This window comes from Carassius auratus, chromosome 2, assembly GCF_003368295.1.
Source record: "Carassius auratus strain Wakin chromosome 2, ASM336829v1, whole genome shotgun sequence".
Lineage (NCBI taxonomy): Eukaryota > Metazoa > Chordata > Actinopteri > Cypriniformes > Cyprinidae > Carassius > Carassius auratus.
The window spans coordinates 27,827,457-27,852,251 of record NC_039244.1 but is presented as its reverse complement, the minus strand read 5'-3'; the positions used below and the strand labels follow the sequence as shown (position 1 = coordinate 27,852,251).

Genomic DNA, 24,795 nt, shown 5'->3' with positions numbered 1-24,795 from the left:
TTGTTTGACAGGCAGCTGTTAATTTCTGTTAGATCGTTGGCTGGCTGGTTGTTTATCATTTCTAAATGGATTTAAATCTGCAAGCCTGTTTAAGGTTGTGTTTACAAGTAAGCATACTTGTACTTTGATAACTGCATTATTTAAAGTTTAAGAAAAATCAGGAGTTATCTTGTGGTGCTCATAATATACAGTAGCCTAGGCTACCCGGGCTGGGTAGGTGCGAATTTTGATTAATAATATGTTCTGTGATAATAAATAAATAAAACGCCATGTGGAATAGCCGATTGCTGACTGTCTTTCCTGTTATTGTTATCCTGCAGTGTTAATTAAGTCGGATGACTGACGTTATTCATTGTCTGGAGTCACGACTTTTAGGTGCATTTAAAGGGGCCGGGGGCTGTGTCTGTCATGTGTGAGCCACTGCAAACAGCTTTTAATTTTTGGTAACGCATGAGAACTCTAACGCGTTACTTTTATGAAGAGGTAACGCTGTATCATAACTGATTACTTTTAATTGATGGTAACGTTGTAACCTAACTAACTACTTTCCAAAGTAACTATACCCAACACTGATAACATTACAATAATAATGCCTCCCATTCTCGCTCTCTCTGTCTGCAATAGTGTAACAGAAAGTGCTGATGAAGTGTAATACCTGCATAAACAGGGTGCGCGGAGGTATGCAAATACATACATTAACACACAGTCTGAGGGAAATGATCGGACAAACATTTTATGGTCCTACCTTCCACAGATGATATAAATACATATAAATAAATCTAGACCATGATTGCGATCGGGATGTGGAGAGACTTTCAACCAGCATAACAAAAAATGTTTTGAACCAAATCACCTTGTTGCCTTTAATACCTTTTAAAATGCAATCTATTCCTGTAATGGATCTTCAGCATCCTCCCATTTTCACAAGAATCTCCAGAAACCATTTTGATATGCTGATTTGGGGCTCACGAAACATCTCTTACAGTAACCAGTCAAAAAAAAATACCTTGTACTACTTAATAGTTTTGTGGAACCCATAATAATTTTTTTTTCTGTATTCTTTGATGATCAGAAAAGTTCAAAAGAACTGCATTTATTTGAAATGGAAATCTTTTCTAACGTTAAATCTCTTAATGGCCAATTCTGATCTTTTTTTTTCTACTTGATAAATAAAAGTATTAGTCACAAATAAATAAATAAAAACATTTATAAGCTAATTTAGTCAAAAGTAAAACTGCCAAAACGTTCCTTTGAAGGCTTCATTTGATACTTACAGGAGCTCTCACTCTTCAAACTAAAGAATCCAATGCTTGTGTTCACTTAGTTTATTAAAGTGAGGTTATCTGGGGGCATGTCTGGGTGAAGAACACACAGATCACTCACCCTGTCACAGGTCAGGCACTGAACTGAGCTGACAATGGTGCCGTCGAACACTTCAGAGATGATGCTTCGATATTTCCTCTGCCGCTTACTCTTTTGTGGGGTGAACGAGGGTACTGTCAACACATCACAACCATTTCGAATCAATGTCAAATCTGTTTCAGTTCAGGTGATGTTCACAACAGTTAAATGGTACTAATGATGCACTGAAATTTCTTCAACCACAGATAGTTTTCGAATATTCCGCTTTAATGCGTCATTGTGACAGATCACTGTAGTGCCTTAATTCAAGCAGCACATGAACTGATCATCTCTTCCTCTTTAGTAGTTACAACTTAAAATAAACATGAATGAACATCAGAAGGTTTAGGACTTACTAAAATGTACTGTGTCTAATGTAATCACTCAGTCAGGGTCTCAAATGCAGAAATATGTTAATAAAAGAGCTTGCAAACTGTCACATAACATAACATTACATTTGCCTCTTAAGCCATTCAAACTTCTATTACTTAAGCTGTCTTCTTGTTGCATTATTCAATATTTGATTGAATAAATATGTCATGAGAACCACCATTTACAGCCACCATTCAAATGTTTATATTTCAACAACAGATTGAAGTAGAAACCTAAATCTGTTATTAAAAAGATGACATAAAAACTGCTGGTGACACGTTTAGGGACTAGCATATTGCGCTGTTTTAGTTCAAATCGAAGTGGAAATACATGTAGAAAACATATCCTTGAGTCGTGGTTGACAGAATAGCGTATGCAGTTTGCATTCAGTGGATGCTCTCCAAAATGGTGCTAAGGTGATGCGGAGGAACAGAGGAGACAAACTATAGAATAAAGTTGCTATTTTTGTATTCTTTGCGTACAATTTTTTTTCGCTGCTACATTTAATTTAAATTGAACCATTGATGGATGGACTTTTCTGATGATGTCTTTCATGCTTTTCTGGACCTTGACAGTGCAATTTACTTGGCAGTCAATGGGACAATCACAAGCCTCGCGGTTTTCATCCAAAATATCTAAAATTGTGTTTCCGAAGACGGAACAAAGCTTTTACGGGTTTGGAACGACATGGGGGAAAGTGATTGATGACAAACTTTTCAAACCTTTAATTAAACAAAACACAACCCCCAAACTGTCCCAAGGAGAATTCAACAAAAATTCTGGTACCTTTCTTGTGAGTAGAGCTCAGGCTTGGCCACATTAAGGATTTGGGAAGACTGCTGGACAGTCTAGACGTGACACCCTCATTTCCACTGGGACTCTGTGGTCTGTTGGTACTGCTGACCTGGATTTCAGTGTTTGAATCTGAATGGTGGAAACAAACAAGCCAGTCAATAAAAGCAAGCAAACCACTAATAAAAGCAAACGAAAACTGCCCACAATGGATTTCAACTTTGGCCATGATATCCTTCAAACAAAATGTGTGATGTCATTTTAAACAAAATCTGGCCTTGCGATGGCCTTGTATTTACCAGAATTTCGGCCCTGAGCTTTAATGGCTCCTTGGCTGCTGATGATTGGCCTCAACTCACTGGAGGTGTCCACGTCTTTATCCAGGTCACCATGGGAGCCTGCACGGTACAGGTTGTTGATGAGATTCTTCTCTTTCTGCCAATCTCGGTTGTTTTGGTTCTGCTCTGAAATCAGCATCTCAGCTTCGTTAATGTCTTCTGGGACTCTGAGGCCTTCGTTATCAGCACGATCGCTGCTGCCGCAAGACTCGCATGTCTGGAAGTCGTCTGATTGGCTGTGGTTGTCCTCGTCGGGACTGTCATCCATGGCCACAGCCTGATTTGGGTCCTCCGGTTCAGGAATGGGCTCCTTGAGCTCTTCATGGAGTTGGTCCATCAGACAACGCAGGAACTCTTGAGAGTCCTTAGGACAGAGACAGATTTGAATTAATGTTAATTAAGAATGTTTAATAAACTCTCCAAAAAACTAATCTAAGTTCACACCACAACTAGAGAAATAAAGACACAAAGAAACAATATAATTGGAATCACATTCAGATATTACTTTATTTTCCAGCTGAATGCTAAAAAGCCTGTTAGCCTATCAGAATCTAATTGACTTTAAAGCGCTTCAGCATTTAAAGAGCAGACAAACTTTACAGATATCATTACAGTTATCATTTTAGTATTGTTCTTGGTGGAAAGGGGCCTTTAAAGTTATACTTTAAAGGTAATGTTTATGTTACACTAGTCAATATTGCAGTATCTTGGACACTGCCACCTAGTGGTGTGGATACAGCATCACACAACATCAAACATTTCTAGCTCCTGGAACACATTATTTTTTGATGCCCCCCAAAAATGACATGTTTGAAAAAAATAGATACAGTAGCCACTAATACATTCCCATGATTTATTTATTGGTGGCTCAATTTTTTTCTCTCTTAGTTTTATCTTAAAACCATAATTGAATTCAAATGATGGAACAAATGATTGCATTTTGGGAGCAAATTCTTAATTCAGGGGTATAAGATAGTTTAGGTGAACATTTTTTTAGGTGAACTTTGCCTTGATATTTTGCCTTACATCTATCTGTCTTGTTGACTTGTCCATAAACTCTGCATATGCTACAGAACAACAGCAGTTGTGCCAAGCGGTGCCGGCTCGAGTTATTTTCTGTTTATTGCCAGTTCATTGAATAAAGACAGTTTACAATCTAGCTTCTAAATATTAAGTTATTAACCTTAACAATAGCGGGGTCAGTTAATTTTTTGCCACGCTAACATATGTGTTTGGTTGTGTGGGCCGCGAGTTGAAAAAGGTTGGGAACCACTTCTCTAGATACTGGAGGAATAACATAAATATTGAATTTATTAATGTGTTTCGAAGGAGAACAGTCTTTAGAAAAGTTTCGATGGCATTTCTTCCCCTCTTACCTCCATAATATATATATTAATATTAGATTGACACAATGACAATCACACACTTTTTGTCCAAATGTTTCAAGGCATTATAAAAAAAAAATGTAACGTGCATGGAGGCTCATGTTGTATACTGCAGATTAGCCGGTAAATCGCAGGGACCCCATCAACATAGAAACAGCTGAAGCTTATCAGAACAACATTCAAAATTACAGAATTACTACAGAAATGGGCACAGGGTCTTGTACAATCAGGCCAGGAACACACTGAACAAAGAGATCAGAGCGGCTAAAAAGACCTACGCTAAAAAGTTGGAAGACCAGTTTACTTCCAACGACTCAACTTCAGTGTGGAGAGGACTGAGAGCCATCACGAACTACAAGACACCATCCCCTTGCACTGAGGCTAATCAACGACTTGCTAACGACCTGAATGAGTTTTATTGCAGATTTGAAACCCCCAATACCCATTCTGACCATCTCCCTGCACAACCATTAACACCTCCTGCAATCCCCCGTTCCACACCTACTGCTCTTCAAATCTGTGAAGATGATGTGCGCCAGGTCTTCAAGAAGAACAAAAGAAGAAAAGCACCAGGCCCAGATGGTGTTACACCAGCCTGTCTGAAAATCTGTGCTGACCAGCTGGCCCCCATCTTTTCACAGATCTTCAACAGATCCCTGGAGTTGTGTGAAGTGCCTTCCTGCTTCAAACACTCCACCATCATCCCCATCCCAAAGAAACCCAAGATAGCAGAACTTAACGACTACAGACCTGTGGCTCTAACGTCTGTCGTCATGAAGTCGTTTGAAAAACTGGTTCTGGCTTATCTGAAGGACATCACTGGACCCTTACTGGACCCCCTGCAGTTTGCTTACTGAGCAAACAGGTCCGTGGATGATGCAATCAACATGGGATTGCACTTCATACTGCAACATCTGGACAAAACAGGGACTTATGTGAGGATCCTATTTGTGGACTTTAGTTCGGCATTCAACACCATCATCCCAACAGCCCTTCAGACCAAACTGACCCAGCTCTCTGTTCCTAGCTCTATCTGTCAGTGTATCAGCAGCTTTCTGACAGATAGGCAACAGTTAGTGAGACTGGGGAAATTCAAATCAAACAGCTGCTCCACCAACACTGGCGCCCCTCAGGGATGTGTTCTCTCCCCTCTGCTCTTCTCCCTGTACACCAACGACTGCACCTCTAAAGACCCCTCTGTCAAGCTCCTGAAGTTTGCAGACGACACTACAGTCATCGGCCTCATCCAGGACGGTGATGAGTCTGCTTACAGACAAGAGGTTGAGCAGCTGGCTGTCTGGTGCAGTCTTAACAACCTGGAGCTGAACACGCTCAAAACAGTGGAGATGATCGTGGACTTTAGGAGAAACCCACCTGCACTTTCCCCACTCACCATCATGAATAGCACTGTGACTGCAGTGGAGTCATTCAGATTCCTGGGAACCACCATCTCTTAGGACCTGAAGTGGGACAATTACATTGACTCCATTGTAAAAAAAGCCCAGCAAAGGTTGTATTTCCTTCGCCAGCTGAGGAAGTTTAACTTGCCACAGGAGCTGCTGAAACGGTGCTACTCAGCCGTCATTGAGTCTGTCCTCTGTACTTCAATAACTGTCTGGTTTGGTTCAGCAACAAAATCAGACATCAGAAGACTACAGAGAACTGTTCGGACTGCTGAAAGGATTATTGGTGCTCCCTTGCCCACCCTTCAAGAAATGTATACATCCAGAGTGAGGAAAAGGGCTAAGAAAATCACTCTGGATCCCTCACATCCAAGTCACCCCATCTTTGAACTTTTGCCATCTGGCAACAAGGCACAAGAACAGTTTCTTCCCCCAGGCAATCTACCTCATGAACAGTTAAATGTTCCCTACTTATGCTTATAAACGTGCAATATCCTTATATTTATTTGTTAACCCTCCATCCTAGAACATTCCTGCATCTCACTCAATCCTATTCCATTATCATTTATAGCACAATTGTTTATACACTTATTTATTTGCCGATTTGTAATACATATATATATACAAGCAACATTTAAATTGTAAAGTAAAAAAATAAAACCGACATTGTAATTAGGTGTGGATCGTTGACACTCCTAATTGAGATTGTAGATAGGTCAATTTTAGAGATAGGTGGTGGTAATGTGGTAATGCAAAGTCTGCGATCCGCCATAATGCAAGAAGAAGTAGAATGCCTCACGTGCTTGTTTCTGTGAAGCGCATTCACAAGAGTTTTAACAGTTCAGACATTCCGTGAATAATAAATACTATTCAGTTTCTCGCACAGACCAGGCACGTTCACAGGTAATGCTCAACCTGTGCCGAGCACATGCCCTTTTTGCCCTTACACTCCGAAGTGCCCTTTTTTTAGTGGTGTTTTTTTTTCTTTTCTTTTTTTTCAGTGCTATTGGTAACCCTTTACGTCTGTCTGTTTTACTAATATTTCGCAAATGAAAGTTCTTAAAACGAGCTTGTGTAAATCTTATTCGATCCTCAAGCTGTCAGTAAGCTGATAACTCCGCCCCTCTATATTCATTGAATCAAAAGTTCCACAGCAGCCGCACAGTAGAAAACAGCTGAGCTGAACAAAGTTTTGCGAAGGGTAAATAAATATCTTGTTGTTTGAATAAGTACTACTAAACACTATGTCTATAAAGGCTCATATTTTATTTATTGAATATGACTATTTATGGAGTACTCGTCGCCTGAGAGAGAGGGCTAGCATTTGCCATCTAGTCATAGCCAATATATAGCCAACACCTACATAGCCTGTGCATACAGTAGCATTTCATCTTTTATAAAATGCGATTTTGGCCAACTGCATTTTACCACAGGAAAAACTGAGCGCTCCGTCTATACAGCTACAAAAACTAGTTTGTAACCTGTAGCTGAAAATGTAATGTGATGCCGGCAGGCGCGTCGCCGTTTTAATGACAAAAAAAAAACAAAAAAAAAAACACATTTGCACACATTTGCTGGTCAAAAACTATATATTGATAAGTAATAAAACAACATATAATTTGTTTTTACCATCGGAGAATCATAACAGGTGCACCCCCGCTGTTTCGTACTGGCACTTACACAAAGCGACGAGTGATCCTCGTCACTTATAACATATTTCTAAGAAATTTCTTCTTTGATTTATGATTGCTGATACACTTAATTTATTAACATTTAGGCTAATCATGTTATAGTATAATCTCCGCTCGTCCTCACATGTATAAAATGTAGTAAAACATGGTTTAAACAGTATAAAATTTTTGCCAGGTAGGCAGATACATGTTGGATATGTTATAGTAACGGGATGGCTATAGTTTTTTATAATCTGGAATTGAGTTGGACATAATTACTTAAATTATATTTCAAAAAAGTTTGTCAAAAATACTTGACTCATTGCTCACCTTCCCCTCTTCTCAATGTCATTCATAATCATGTTAACCAAATAATACAAATTAGCTTATAAAACCAAACAGAATAGCTAAAAAGAGAATATATATAATTTTTTTCTTTGCAAAGTTCATAAAAAAGTGCATAAAGTTCAATAAAAAAAGATTTTGGTTTCTGTTTGGTTTTATAAGCTAATTTGTATTATTTGGTACACATGTTTATGTATGAGCCAAGTATTTTTTTCTCTATAAATGCAATTTAAAAAAAATTGGGAGTACACAAGAGCAATTCACAAACACAGGACCCTACAAATATTTATGTTTATCTATATTATCGAATTATCTAATATTATTGTTATTGTTGTTATTAATCGTGAATAAATCTAAAGTTTTTGAGACTATTATTTTGTGTTATTGAATTTGTCATGAAGATTTGACCATTTCTTCCTTTTATGCAGGCTTACTAAATAATCTTGATATAAAAAAGGGAGGGGGGTGCCCCTTTTCAGTTTCAGCACATGCCCCTCAAAAGGTCTGTGCACAGCCCTGGCACAGACCAATCGTTTTGTGTCTTTACACATCTATGTATCATCACGAGCCACAGGGTTTAATTTGGTTTCGTCTGCGCATGTTTTTTTTTTTACTCTCAGAGATTCTGTTACCATTTGCCATGCATCGTACAGCTGAGAGACTGCAAGGACAGTAGCTAAAAATCATTATTTGATTTCATTTTTTTTCTACTGGAGAAATTATGTGACCTACATCTTGGATGCACTGGGATAAACATCTAATTTTCATTTTAGGGTGAACTATCCCTTTAAACAATAAAATAACCTTTTTTTTCAGGAAAGTGATACGATCCGTGACTCAAAATCCGGAATATGTGAATTTTGTGATCCGTTCATCTCTACCACTTGTCTTGGTATCTAAAGACAAAAATACAATCACTAGTTTTCGATCATACTGATTTTGTCCACAGTGAACTTCAGTCAATGTCTTTTTTATTCAGTCTAATTAAATTCATTTGGGCTACCAATATCTAAAGAATGCCTGCCTGAAGGGCTTCTAGGTATTTTGAAATTTTGCAAGCCCTGAGAACATCAGCCATTACTGGATGAGCAACTGGCAACATGGCCAACTGGCATTCTAACATCCTGGTATTAGGAATCCTGGTAGGCAAACAAGTTTCCAACAACAGGACACAGCACATTAGATCAGAAGGTCATCGCTGTATTATGTAAATGCAGTACAAGGACAAAAGGTTTCCTCTTTTTAATACAGCAAGGGTTTTAAACAATGCCCAATTGCCTTTATACTTAGTAGAGGAAATGACTTTAAAACGAGGCATTAATTGGCTTTGACTGAATGTGCCCTCTACAGGAGTCCCCAGTCTATCGGAGCTTCATGAAAGTGAGCTTGAAAATTAGATTAATGTTTAATACGGTCTCTGAACAGCCTATGATGGCTCATTCTTGTCAACGCTAATTCTCCAAACGGCCTTCCTCTCCAGCCAGGCATGACAATAGATATATTCCACTGGCTGAAGGTGATCAAACATCTAGAGAGACTCTGAAGATTGGGCTCCATACAAGAGAACAAAATCTTTCAGAACGAGAATAAAAATGGTTCTTTTCAAAAATGCAGCTAAAAGGACAATGTATCAAAAGAGAAAGTTTTTTATAACCAATGAGAATGAGGCTCTATCAGATGAAATTCCCACAGCAAGCAGGGTAATTTGAGTTTGACCTCATCTGCCACTGGGCAAACTCACACCATTGGTTGACTATGTTGGGCTAGTCAGGATGAGCCTATACAAAAATATATCAAAATAATTCTAGGGCCCTATGAAATCAATTATATTTTTCCCCTAATTCTGTGTTTTACATTTGAATGATTCTGGATACCACTTCAAGAGTTTCATTCCATTTGAATCATCAGAAACATGTCTAAATTAACTAATATTAACTAATATTTTTAGTTTTTTCTATAATGGTAATATTGCCTTAGGAAATCTTGTTTTTAAAATTAGTTTCAATACTAGGTGTGTACCAGACAATATTGAATATTACAGGACGGATTAACATTTCTCCTTTTTTACATTCAATTTACTAATTGACATCATCTAATCAATACAATCATGAATAATTATATTTCTATTGTACATTATAATGATGTAATGCCTAAAGTCACTTGTAGCACTTTTTTTTTTTCAGATCGAGACAAAATCTTTTAAAATACAATAACATTCAAAGGTTTGGCGTCAAATTTATTTTTTGAAAGAAGACTGTTATACTCAACAAAGCTGCATTTATTTGATTTAGTAATAATAATAAAGTAAATTTGTAACCTTTATTTTTACAGGCAAGTCATTAAGAACAGGTTCTTATTTACAATGGTGGCCTGACAAGTGGAATAACCATTTAGGGAAAGGGAAGTAGGGCTAAAATAAATACAGACACACTGATGATGGCTTAGGCCGAAATGCATCTGTGTAAGACATGGTACGAATAAATTTATAAAAGGCTATCTTGAGAGTGCCCTTTTTTCTCTTATCTCTGGATAACTTAATTACTCACACCAATTAAACGACTTGGGAGTTGAGCGTGCCTTCTCCACTATAAAATAAATACAGAACATTAGAAATACATACAGGTTAGCAATTATATAAATACAATTTAAAACATCAATCATCATTATCAATCTATTTGCTGTTTAAAAACAAAAAACAAGTATGATATAATAGTTTTGAAGGATGAAATTTTATCCAGTTTGAGAATATTTTGCAGAGCATTCCAGTTGCGAGCGGCAGCAGATTGAAAAGATTCAAGACCAAATGCAGAGTTGGTTTGTGGAATGCTTAGTTAAAGATGAAGTGAGGACCAGGTGTTATATGTGACGGACTTTGGCTGCAGCAGGTGACCTAAGTAAGGAGGTGAGTGGCTGAGAAGGGTCTTGTAAATGAAGGTGAACCAGTGAATTTTAAGGCGATTGTAAAGGGAGGGCCAGTTAACAGATGAATATAGAGCGCAGTTGTTGTGTAGTGAAGGGAGCATTTGTGGCAAACCTGATAGCGGAATAATAAAGAGCATAAAGTTCTGATAGAGTGGACTTGCAAGCAACCCTGCATATAGTGTGTCCATTGTCTAACATGGGTAGAATGTTCATTAGAATAAGTTTGGCAGAAGTGGAGAAGGAAGCCAAGCTTGGCTTTTGACCTTAGATTGCAGCTTTGATATGTGAAGAGAAAAAAAAGTTACGTTTCCAACCAGATGCCCAAGTAGTTATATGCAGTGACTTGTTCTAGAATAGCCACCTTGCAGGTGGTGATGTTAAGGGCAGGAGGCGGCGTAGTACCCTTACGGTAAAACCACATTATTTTTGTTTTGGAGGTATTGAGAGTGAGTTTGAGTTGTGTAAAAGGCTAATGTAGTTGGTAAACGCTATCTTGCAGGCAGTGTTGGGTATAGTTACTTTGGAAAGTAGTTAGTTAAGTTACAACGTTACCATCAATTAAAAGTAATCAGTTATGATACAGCGTTACCTATTCATAAAAGTAACGCGTTAGAGTACTCATGCGTTACCAAAAATTAAAAGCCGTTTGCAGCGGCTCACACATGACAGACACAGCCCCCGGCCCCTTTAAATGCACCTAGGAGTCGTGACTCCCGACAAAGAAAAACGTCAGTCATCCGACTAAATTAACACTGCAGGATAACAATAACAGGAAAGTCAGTCAGCAATCAGCTATTCCACATGGCGTTTTATTTATTTATTATCACAGAACATATTATTAATCAAAATTCGCACCTAACGTTACCCAGCCCGGGTAGCCTAGGCTACTGTATATTATGAGCACCACAAGATAACTCCTGATTTTTCTTTAACTTTACATAATGCAGTTATCAAAGTACAAGTATGCTTACTTGTAAACACAACCTTAAACAGGTTTGCAGATTTAAATCCATTTAGAAATGATGAACAACCAGCCAGCCAACGATCTAACAGAAATTAACAGCTGCCTGTCAGACAAAAATGATAACAAACCGAATTAAATCCTTCACTGCCACACAGGCAAATGACAAATCGCTTAATAGCCGAACTAATTATTATTAAAGTGTCACTCACAGTCACAAGCCTAAATTCGCTGTAACACAGTCCTCTTACATTTACTCCTCAAAGTATTGATTAAAACGTAGCAGAAGCAGATTTTCGAAACGTTTGTCCGACAGTCGATTTCTTTTTCGTTGACAAATTGAAAATAATGTGCGTACTTCCATAAACCAAACGCTGTCCTCTCTGCCATCTTGCCGGGAGTTCGAAAAAAAAAACCCACACACACACAGGGTCAGGCGCAGGGCACAGACGTATCACAGCCATTAACTTTATGATCACAGAGCTTCGGCTCCGCTGATACATCCGCAGGTGGCACAGTAGACCTAGGCATACTGTCTGACAAAAAGCAGGCTGCAGTCGGGATTTTCCTTTCCTTAAAATAACGGTTTACTTTTGTAAAAAAATAACGAAGTTACTGATTACTTACGCACGAAACTAACGCGTTAAGTTACACATTTCAGGAAAAAAGTAATTAGAGTACTCTAACGCGTTACTTTGTAACGCGTTACCCACAACACTGCTTGCAGGGTAGCTTGAACAGCATCAGGGGAGGAACCTGTGGCATAAAGGATTGTATCATCAGCATCTAAGTGAATTAGTGAATTACCAACTGCCTGGGGAATGTTATTAATATAAATTGAGAAAAGTGTAGGGCCAAGGATGGAGCCTTGGGGGACACCCCTGGTGACCGGGAGAGAATGGGAGAAAAGGTTTTCAAATCTTACATGTTGAACCCTGTGAGAGAGATCATTTATGAACCAAACCAGTGAGTGATAGGTGACACCAATGCTGTGGAGTCTGTGGATGAGTTTATTGTGGTCCACAGTGTCAAAAGTTTTGCAAGGTCAATGAAAATAGCAGCGGCGTGTTGTTTGTTATCTAACACAGATGTAATTTAATTGAGCACTTTAGTTGTAGCTGTAACACAACCATTCCCTAATCGGAAGCCAGACTGTGCCCCGGAGATGATACAGTTCACATTAAGATGCTTGAGTAGTTGTTTGTTGACAAGTTTTTGGCAAGATGGAGATTGGCCTGTAATTGTTTAGGTCAGCCTGATCACCACCCTTATACAGGGGAAGCACAACTACTGCTTTCCAAGCAGGTGTAATCTCGGCTGTATGGAGGGAGAGATTAATGAGGACTGTTAGAGGAGCTGCAATGACGAAGGCAGCAATTTTAATGAAAAAAGTGTCAAGATCATCTGACCCAGCTGCTATATCAGGGTCCAGAGCGGTCAATTCTTCCAGGACTTCCCCCACTAAAACAGCCCGCATGGAAAAACTGTGAGGAGGTGCTAAAAGGCTGCAGGTATTAGAGGCTGCAGGGGCTGTAGCAATAGGGTTTAATGCCTTGGAACAAAGACAGAATTTATGAAGGGGGGACTGAATGCTTTAGCCATTGAGTTTTTATTAGTGACGACTATGTCATCCACTTTTAGGGACAATGGTATGGTCCTCGGTTTTTTTTTTTTGTTTTTTTACCATATTCCAAAATGCTTTTGGATTCGGACAACAAAGTGTGAACTGTTTTTTTTTTTAAAGAAGCCAGCTTTAGCCTCTCTCACAGCTTGTGTGGCCTTGTTCCTTATTTGAAGAAATAAAAGGTTTTCTTTGACAGAATGTGTCTTGCATGCTTTGCGCCAGGCTGTATTTTTTTTTTTGCTGAAGCAGAACAGCTAGATCACGATTAATTAATGGGCTTAACTGATTTTTATGCGTATCTTTTTGTTTGGGGCATGTTTGTTGATCACAGCAGTAAGAAGATCTTTAAACAACAACCATGCAGTGATTATGGCTTTTTGACATAAGGTTGTTTTCTAAAACAGGCAATAAAACAGTGGTTGCTGAGGTCATTGCAAAAAACACCCGATATGAGTAGGGCATTTGTAAACACAACATCTATCAATGTGGCCTTGTCACAATTTTTTGGGTTGTCTCTAATGGGTAGGTTTATGATTTGGTGAAGGTTTAGGCAGTCAAATTGTTGTACAACTTTCTCAGGGGGCTTAAGCATGTCCCAGTTTAGATTGCCAATTATTATCAACTCAGACCCATGCATTGCTTAAGGCCTCTAGGGTTCATGCTGGTCCTGATGGAGGGTGATAGCAGCCAGCCACAGATAAAGAAAAACCATTTGATAATTACATGTTAAGAACAAGAAGATCATACTCTTTGGCTATAGACTTTGCCTGGGCTATACTACATTGAAGATATTCTTTGGTGAAAATTGCCACCCCCCAACCCTAAGATGACCTATCCTGCTGAAACATGTTGTAACCAGATAAATACAGGTCAGGGTAGGGAATAGAGTTACGCAACCATGTCTCAGTGATTACTAAAACATCAGGGTTAGAACTCTCAACCCATACTTTAAGCTGGTTTGGTTTAGGTAATATGCTTCTTACGTTTACATGCAAAAACCCAAGATTATTGAGGTTACAGAAATCATCAAAACATATTATTTAAGGCCAGAAAACTGAAGCCATATTTTTTATATTGGGGCATCCCCAATGTTTTAAACAAATTAATTTAAGAAAACATACCTGTTGGGAATAACCACGAAACATTGGGTTTACAGCCTTAATGCCTTGAAACAGATTTGTAGGAACAACATAGGAATTCCTGCAATCACACAAAACAAGAGCAAAGAAAGCTATTAAAAAAACATAAAAAAATGACACTGAAATAGGAAACGGCAAAAGAGGAATGTACCTGTTTTTGTGCCACAGGTCTGTGATGAGTTTCTGATAGCTTTTGCTTAGCGCTGGCTTCTTGTCTGTCTTCACCAGACCACCACATTCCAGGAAAAACTGTGTCAGTGGAGGACTAGAAGATAAACAACAAAGTAAGAACTGGATTAAACTTGAGTAAAACCAGACTGAAGGAGAACAATTAGGTCATGGGGATAAACACCATTCTGATTAGTAGGGTTCTTACCAGTTGGAAAGCGCCTGGAGAGCTGCATTCATGTAGCAGGTATTGCCAATGTTCTTCAGTCCAGTCAGACCTGTGAGCAGGAACAGATGAAGAAGATCAGACTAACAGTGTAGAATGCAGAGCACATCCACAGAACACCAGACATGAGAGATGAAGGACCTCTCGTCCTCAGTTCATCCTCTTCCTCGGTCTCCATGTCCACGTCATCACAGGCTCCTGCTGGAGGAACTCTCAGGGAGGTGGGGCTCCCAGGGGCTTTGAAGTCCTGAGAACCAGAAAGACAATGGAAGAAGATCAGCAACAGCACACCTTTAGCAAAGCAAGCAAATAAGTGCATCTAAACAACGTGCAGAAAACCTGCAATCTCAAAATCAATCAGTAGAAGACTTTAAATACATTTATTTAAAACAAAATTCCATCGCTACCGATAGAATGTTCAGCATTCAAAATATAACTGACAAAAATGACATCATATTTACATACTGAATAGTGATTGGTCTTTTGTCTTACATCTGTTTGCATACTGAGACTGTGATTGGACTTGTCTTCTTTGCAAATATGTAGAGTCGTGTTTACATTGCAAAGACGATGTTGTAAATATAAAAGGAGGATTTTTATCGAAGCACAACCAAACTTCTAATCTCTGCTTTGCATTCACAGAAAGTGCTTAAGAGTTCTGACCGGGCTCGGGGTCTGTCCTGGGGAGATGGGCTTGGTAGAGCTGGACGCTGCGTGTGGACCCAGTTTTCTTTCCAGGAAAACCTCTTTGGAACAAGCATAGCACCACACCCTCAAAGTGGTCAGATTCACCGTCAAGTTGTGCCGTGCCTCCTGAAAGAAAAAGGCACATTGCTTAGACATTTAAGTGCAAATAAATTAGTATCTGCAAGTTTAATGTTCAAAATGTAAATTATAAATAATAATAACAAAACAATTTAAATATAAACCATATATTTAATTGTAATTACTAAAGCTGCAAAATACATTTAGGACTACATCAATGTCAGCTTCTATAATAATAATAATAGTAATTAGTAGTAGTAACGTTAGCATTCATCTGAATAGGAAAATATATATTTTTTTTAAATCACCAATTTATCCAGAAAACTCGTTTTTTTTTTTGCCAATTACCCATTTTCAATGACCGATTTCATTTGAAGACAGCGAGTTATGAGTCTTGTGTGTCTAGAAGTGTCATTTTAAATCCTGTTATATAGGTTTTATTTAACCAATGGATATTGCAATTGAAATCAACTAGTGATCGCCCTGCAACTGTTTTGAATAAATAAATAAATAAATAAAAATCACATACTATATTTTGGCCTTTGAATAAATATTGTCATTCAAAATCCATGGTTTTAATGGTTTTGAAGGATTAAAAACATGTCAAATTCTACACTAAAGCTTTTTTGTTAACACATTTTTTATTAAAATCTCAGATTTAAAATATCTGCTGCCAGTTATTAGGCCAAAACTTCTGTTTAAGTGTTTTTTACTTCCTCCATAAAAGGCAGTCAGAATGTCGAGCTCTCTCAACATATGAAACCTACAATGCAACAGAAAGACTCTTCAAAATTTAGGGCAAAACACGTGAAAGTGAAAACGAACCAGGGGAAATGGGGAGTTGCAACGTGAGGGCTGGGCAAGCACACAGCGGTGGCTAGCAGGTCTCTACATTATTCATGTGACTGGATTGGCTTTCGCTGCGGCACTAGAACTGGTTCAACTGCAGCCAGACAGGGCATTAAAACATTAATGAGAACAGTGCCAAAATACGAACGCTGCCAAAATCTGCAACTCTGACCATTTCAGTGATGGATCGGAAGTAATACATGCCCATATCCATTTAAACTCACAGCACAGCAAGGATAATAGAAAACTCATCTACATCGTATGCCCAGTGCACTCATGATCCTGGCAGTTTACACAACTGAAAAAAAGATCAATTAAATAATACTAATAAGACCAGCCTACATAATACTTGCTGAATGATATTCAATACTCGTTTCTTACTAACGTTGGGGTGCTGATTCCAAAAATGCACTATGAAAAGTATCTTTATAAACAAAATGTTTAAGAATCATATACTTTCATTATTCACAAAACTTATTTTCTGCAATAATTCTAAAGCCAATGGAAAAATCCTATTGGGTTTTTGTCGAGGCAACCAGAGTGATGCTACCTTCTGTGTTCACATACAAAAACACATCATCACCGCAGCGCTCTATCCCCACAAGCACTCTGCCTGCTAGAGGAAAACAACTTAGAGGGAGAAAAACAAGGGCTGATTTTCGTTTACTTCAGCATATGCAGGTTATTGTGGCGGAAGTATAGCTGATGGCTCTGTCTTCTCTCAGTCGCTTTAACACAGACACAAGGGTGTTTTGAGAGCATTGTGGGATTTTGGTAATGGCTAATCAGAATGGGCTTTAGTGGGAAGGGAGATCCCCACTAGAGTGCTGATTAATAATGGATGAGTTCAGCCTGCAATTCAAAACACACTTCAGCGATTCAGAGCATAATTCAAGCCTCCAGTCACAATGACAATAACAGAAATCAACACGAAGTGACACATGCGATCAGGGATCAGCTAAACCGGTCTGAATCGGCCAACAAAAGTAATCGTAAAGCTGTAATGCTATAAGGGTCACTAATCCTGTCTGAAATGTACAATGACAGCTCACTGTAGGTGAAAACGTCTTCAAGAGATGCAGCTGCTGCTCCCCATTGACTTACATAGTGTTTTTATCCCCCCATCCCATAAAAATCAATTGGGACCAGCAACAGATGGTGAACTATCCCTTTAAACTGTACGTACACTTATACAAACAAAATATGTATTATTAATATTTCAGTAAAATATAATAGATATACAAAGAGCTGTTGATACACAAAGTGCATTCATTTGAATAATTATTTCACAGAAACAGTAGAAATGAAGAATAAGGAGACTAACCTGAGAGTGGACGGTGCTGTGGTCCGCATGTGATTCCCCACAGCCAACATATGAACAGCCATTCTGATGAGACATAAACATGAAATTAAATGATCCTCTACAGCCTTCATTATAAACTAGCTTTCAATAATTAAGACTTCCTCGTCACCATTCTTTTTTTTTTTAATACAAATAGCCATTTATCAGTTATAAGGTATAACATCAAAATAATTAGCAGTTAATCGCTATCACCGCAGTATTTTAATATTGGCACATTCCTATCACACACCAAACTTGTTAAAGATCATTACCGAATATAAAGATAACTTACCTCAAGACAGGCCCAAAGGTTTGGTCCCCCAACTTTACAGTCTTGGCACTGACCCTGAAAACCAACACATTTATACTTAGCTAAGTGTCTTACCAAGTCTTTATGCCAGGTACACCACCGTTTCAAAGTATGGGGTCTGAAAGATTATTTTAAATGATTTTAATTAACACGGCGGAATTTGCAAGCGCAAAGACAGAACGTGTCTCCTATTTCTGATACATGCAATGACTATCCATTATGACATGTAGGCATTTTTATATTTATGTAGAATACACAATAATATTCCTTTACATTGTAGTGTATACTGTATATGCAACAGGGGTTGCACGACTACTGATTTCTGCTAGTCAATTTCTTATTTAAAAAAAAAAAAGGAAAAAAAAGAAAAAGTCCCTCAACTACTCGTGGTTCATGCTACTGTATATGAAAATAAATAATCTGATCAATAAACGCTTATTAATTCATTGCCTACTGCAACAATTACAAATGTAAATTGTCAAAACTTTATAATTATGACATTAGATATTAAAATATTTATGTAACAGCCGGTTTTTGTATCTGTATTTGTATCTGTAACAAAATATTTTTTGTGTGCCACACAAACCAGCAAAAGATAAAGATCCCGACATGTAGGCCAAGTAGAAAATGTATCTGTATCTAAGTTGATTGTTAGTCTACTCTTGAGAGAGAGAACTCGTTTGGTTTTTGAGAGACTGAGACTTGCAACGCTTGTTTGATTGGTGAGAGCGCTGCTTATTCCATTCATTCATATCATATCGTAGCCTAAGGTTTAAATCATTGACTTTTAAATATATACAAATATACATGTATGATAGGGCTGTGCGATATGTGGAAAATATCAAATTGCGATTTGTTTTACAGATACTGCGATTGCGATTTGATTTGCGATTTTATATTTGCAAAGTCAAACTTCAGCTCAATACACAATAATGTGCAGCACAGTATGAGTATGAGAAAAATAACAACAACAGAAACAGAAATTATTACAGTTTCCATGAAACCATTAAAAAAATTTTTGTTTTTGTCATTATTCCAATAGAAATTACTGTTGTTCTATCCATTACAATTACCATTACAACCCTGAAATACTTTCAAATTTAAATTGTGTTTTGGGAGGGGTTCTATATATCATATTATATTACATTATATTATATTATATTTTATTTTTCGGACTATAAGTGGCACTGGACTATAAGTCGCATTTATTTAGAAACAAGAGAAAACATTACCGTCTACAGCCGCGACAGGGCATTCTATGTTTTCAGTGTAGACTACAGGAGCACTGAGCAGTATAGAGCACCCTCTCACGGCTGGAGATGGTAATGTTTTATCTTGGTTCAGGTCTCTTAGTTAATTTCTCTTGGTTCATGTCAAACTCTGTGCATGCAATTATTTTAGTTCATGTCGCACTGACTATAAGTCGCAGGACCAGCCAAACTATGAAAAAAAGTGTGACTTACAGTCTGGAAAATACGGTATATTATATTATATTATATTATATTATATATATATATATATATATATATATATATATATATATATATATATATGTTTTTTTTTGTTGTTGTTTTTTTTCAGCAGACAAGATCATGATTAAGATTTGCGCCTCGTAGGGAAGAGAGGAGCGAGTATGAGAGACATTCAAAGACAAGCTGTATGTGTGATCTTCTGAATTGGGAATAGCGAACATGCAATAAGAGATGCTCTTGATATGAGGTGCCCTTACTCTATTGGTAAGACTGTCACTCAAGGCTGCAGTCATGCGTATGTTCTGAAACAGAGTAATATCACGTCCACCTCGCAGGCTTTTGCGATTAGCAAATCGCAACGTCTCAAATTACGATTTCGATTCGATTTCGATTAATCGCACAGCCCTAATGTATGATGTATTGTTATAGGTGATATTTCTCTTGCCAAGCTCTGATTTATGAGAGATGCACGGAATAGCAACAGCAATGTGGTGTTTGATTACGCTCTTTTCATTCATAAATTTTGCATTCATTCACTTCACACTCTATTGCCTGACTTTAGAGGTCTGTGTATAATATTGTGCTGATCCCCTGGCTCAACTGTTATACAGCAAACAACAGACTGTGCCAGCTTCAACCGAATATCCAGGCAGATTTATTTTTTTTCCGTTATTTGTTTTTGAAGCCATTATCTGTGCCATTCCAAATAAGGTATTCGGCTTTGGGCACACCCTTAATTATTACACTACATATTTAAATTTTACATGCAACATAGATAAAGTCATAGAAAGTAACAGCTACACGCATTACTGTAATCCTAAAATTCACGTAGTTGCAAACTCTGTGCATGCATTATGGTTACTGCATGCTCGAGTAGTTGGTTGTTTCTGACTGTGCTGACTAGTGGTTGAAGTAGTGGATTACTCGACTACTCAATTAGTCTATACAAGCCCTAATATGTGACGGAGCCCATATTACACATTATGGAAAAGCTCTTCTGAAAACATGAATTCTATTAAAGGTGCAATCTGGCAAGCAATTATTCGGCAACCGCAAATGCTTTTAAAATACATTAAAGTTTAATGCATCCATAAAAATGCACATTGTTTCCATCACACTCTTATCAACAGCATGCGCGGTTTATAGCCTAAGCTCTTATATTAGTGCCTATGGCAAGTTCGCAAACTCTTTAATAGGGATCATTACTTTGTTAATAGTGCACAGTGCACACTACATTTGGCTTATGAGAAATGGGTGGAAGCAAAGATATAATGAGGGTGCAACTGGGTCTTGGTGGAGACTCACATGGGACTTCTGGATGAGCTCTTCCTTAGTGATCTCTCCCACACAGTCCAAGTGTGGACAATCATTGCTTGACGCTGCAGACATCACTCTTCTGGAAAGAAAGAGTGAGACAGATGAACACATTAGCACACTACTAGCTGGGATCTGATTATTAAAAACACATAATTCATAGTGTGAACACTCAGCCGTTCTGATGAAATTAAGAGACCATCCCCTTAAACTTCAAACACAAGTGGCCAATGGAGACACATTTGAGAGAAATATTTTATATGACAGAACAAATCACATGAACTACTTGTATCACCCTTTTAGGTAATTGTGATGCTTTGCCATTATAATCACTTCCTCTCATCCATCTCCTATTTTGTTCCACAAAAGGAAACAGCTTTGTAACACAAGGTTGAGTAAATGATGAATAATATGCCTTAAGTATGTAATATGCCCAAACAATGCAGATTTTAAACATACATTTTTTTTTATATTTTATATAGTTTTGCAACACAAAGTTCAGTGAAGATTAACCTTACTTTTTAATCTTTAACAGTAACCGACACATCTATAAGAAGAAAGACTTTCAGAGGTTTTGCGCGTCTCCACCCTGATTTGTCATTCTTCTGCATTACAGAGACATCTGTAACAGGGTTAAAACCACTGGACAGATGCCATTTCATCCAAAGGGCCAAAACGAGCACAATGCTTTAGACACACTTGTCTTGGATAGAATAATTATCAGACCAGAAGCAAGTTAGACCAGGGCAATGCTGAGTAAATATCAATAGCAATCCACCAGTCACTCTGACCATGTGACCATCTGTATATGAACACATCTCACTGCTATCATATAAACTATTAATATCATTCACCATGAAAACACGGCAGCACAGTGTTACACTATTGCAGAGCATTAAAAAAAAACATGTTTATGAAGTCTACCCTTGTTAAAAAAATATATATTAGCCAATAATTTTAAAGAATATCAACATTTTAACGTAAAACTTGACATTATTAAAGTGTACTTAAGTTTGTTAAGAAAATAAGTCATGAAACGGTGTTCTCTTTAGATACAATTTAGTAGCCTTTTATTTCATTAATATTACATTACCTGCAAGTACAGTTTTTTTTAAAACAATACTTTTTTAAGAGATTTGAAGTACACTACAAGTGCACGTGTTTTCACAAGGGTAATGAAGCCTTCAGAGCTGTACAGGATGTTCCATTTAATATATATATATATTTTTTTTTTTTTATAAATTGTGTACAAAAGTCTTTGTGGTTACTAAGTGTAATTCAGGACCAAGGTCTAGACCAACAATGCGTAATGACAAACAACAAAAAACAGTGCCGTGTCTTGAACTTTTGACATAAATCTACAATACAGCACTGATCAAAAATGAATGTTGTCCGAGTCTTTAGTACTCAGTCTATAACCTGTAGCCTAATGAAAATTTGTGACAGGACAGCATATGCATGAAAATATGTATGGTGTGCTAGGCTTGCCATGATAGACGGTGCTGACAGTGATACCGATCTTAAGCTGTAACACTGTTTATGTCACTTGCCCACCGCGGCACAAACCCCCACCGTTGTTTTGATTATTTTTCGAATGATTTAGTTTCCAAACAAAATACAAAAAAGCGTGTGTTTGGCCATATTTTGGATTTTTAAAAACCTGTCAACTTTTGCCGTTTACCTGGGTGATTTTGGAAGTTTTCATCAAACATTTATATTTATATATATATATATATATATATATATATATATATATATATATATATATATATATATATATATATATATATATATATATATACATACATATATATATATATATATAAATGGTTCATTGTTCACAAATTTTTATTTTATTTAAATTTTGTGTCATTTATTTATTTTATTTGACTTCAAGGTGTATGTTGTGCCTCCAAGTGTTCTTACACGTTTTGCTAATAAACGTTCTACTCTTCTTTCTTTATTTGGTTATATTACAAAGTCTGCCCTAGCACGGTGCATTTTTATTTGTTTTGTTAATAAAAGTTATATGTTTTTTATATTAGCTAGAGACATTGACATTGTATTTTGTTGTTGCAAAGGAAACAACAAAGGAAAGCGAGGAAAAGAGGGAAAATTTAAACAAACTAAATTACGATTTAATGCCGTAAAAGAGGGAACACCCCCACAGTGATACCGTTATTACCCGTGTCGTCACAGGTCGCTCAACCGGTGGGAAAATTTCCTCACCATCACAAACCTATGGTCTGCACATACTTTACAATCTCTAAGCACTTTAACGTTACATAAACTGAAAACCATAATAACATAATAAAGTTTTATCTTTAAAAACCAGCTTTACAACTGAGACTATTTACAAGACTAATATATATTATTTATGGTGAGGTTTCTCAGACAGGGGTTTATGAGAGAATTGCAGGGGGTTTGTGTGAGTTGATGCAAAGTTAACAAGAAATTAAATAAGAGGTTTTTAATGTTTACCCCCAAATCATCTCATCCTTGTTTGCGAGAACCCATCCCAAAATTCTACAATTTGAGAAAAGCACAAGCCTATATAGTTTCTTGCATAAACAAGTAACTTCTATATTGCATCTATACTCATTATTATTATATTTATTTACTAATTTATATAGTTACTTTGACATATTTTAAATTATTTATTTATTTTACATTTTGATTGTGATTTTCTAAATATGTAAACTTATTTTAATTGTAAATTTAATTGCATTTACTAATTAACTTAATATTGCATATCACTTTTTCTCTAAACATTTCCACAGACCCCTTGCAGCCCTCTTTTTAAATAATAATATAAAAAATATTTCAAAATAAAACTCATAAATAAATATCTATTTTATTTGTTTACCTGCATGTCACCTGGCCATAATCCCACATCAGAAACCATAAAAAAGAAAAAAAAGAGTATTTAAAATAGTGCGGGAATTCCAGATAATAATAATTTGAAGTAATAATTATCCTGGATAATTATTTTTACTAGTAATATATTTATCATGTACATTGTGAGGTAATGTACAATTACATATACAGTAAACGACCGTTATGGGCAGCTACAGCTGCGTGTGACGTCACTCCGGTAACGCGTCAGCATAGCCAGAATCTTCGCTAGGATACTTAGCAACTAGCTTCAGCCTGTCACGCACATATTCCTCCACAGCTTTTCCTACGACTATGAGTCTTTCAGTCATTGCAACCATTATAACAGCTAAAATCCCCGCACAATGTCCCTGGATGAGGTGTTTACGGTGAATGCAGAGCAGACACAAGGCCTGTGAATGCCGCGGGCTAAAGCTAAAGTCAGAGCGCCGCTCATCATCTGACAGCTCTGACTCTGCATCAGCGCACATCACAACACAACACTTACAACAGAACTGTTTCATATGAACTCAGCTGGACGAAAAGCTTTTAATACGCCGTGTTTCAGGGTTCACCCAAGCCAGTGATATAATATTAACGTTAACTCACCTCTAGGGAAATCAACGACGGTTTCAATAGAATATATTATCGCTTCTGATAATCTGATGAAGATACCGGCGGTTTAAAGATGTCTTCCGTCTTATTCGCTACATATCTGTAGTATTCTTCAGTTTGCAGAAAGCGGGTTATCAAACGCCTGGCGTCGGACACTTTAACTTCAGACTGGTGCTACTTGGCATGACCATAGACTGTAAAAGGGTATGACACATTCAAATAGCTTCTTCCGGTTGTTGTGGGGTGCTGAGAGTGAATGTGGGAAACAGGCAGCGGCGGTGCCTCCTAGTGAGGACGCGCGGAACGACTCACAGACGACACCGAGCGGGATCCATCATCCATCCCAGCCCAGACGCCCCCGTGTGGCTATAGAGTCAAGAACATTACGTAAGAAGATGAGCTGTTAGGACTTGGTAAAATTATTTCGTTGATGTAAAATACATTAAAGTAGGTATACTTTATTTATAGCGCATATAACATCACGAGGGCTAACCAAAGTGCTGCATAC

At 37.4% G+C, this 24,795-nt stretch overlaps 1 protein-coding gene across 1 annotated transcript in view; it reads right to left on the bottom strand.

The window, feature by feature from the left end:
* LOC113039068 (ubiquitin carboxyl-terminal hydrolase 33-like) overlaps window positions 1-24,566 on the bottom strand; it is a 36,823-nt gene extending 12,257 nt beyond the window's left edge. The window contains exons 1-12 of the mRNA XM_026196964.1: window positions 24,282-24,566; window positions 20,790-20,880; window positions 17,995-18,048; window positions 17,685-17,747; window positions 15,410-15,559; window positions 14,888-14,993; window positions 14,729-14,798; window positions 14,504-14,617; window positions 14,335-14,413; window positions 2,865-3,267; window positions 2,560-2,697; window positions 1,384-1,496 (exon numbers count right to left, since the gene is read on the bottom strand). Coding sequence (XP_026052749.1) covers window positions 1,384-1,496; window positions 2,560-2,697; window positions 2,865-3,267; window positions 14,335-14,413; window positions 14,504-14,617; window positions 14,729-14,798; window positions 14,888-14,993; window positions 15,410-15,559; window positions 17,685-17,747; window positions 17,995-18,048; window positions 20,790-20,873 — 1,374 coding nt within the window. The 5' untranslated portion in view covers window positions 20,874-20,880; window positions 24,282-24,566. The remainder of the gene's footprint in view (window positions 1-1,383; window positions 1,497-2,559; window positions 2,698-2,864; window positions 3,268-14,334; window positions 14,414-14,503; window positions 14,618-14,728; window positions 14,799-14,887; window positions 14,994-15,409; window positions 15,560-17,684; window positions 17,748-17,994; window positions 18,049-20,789; window positions 20,881-24,281) is intronic.
* Window positions 24,567-24,795: the final 229 nt, after the last annotated feature.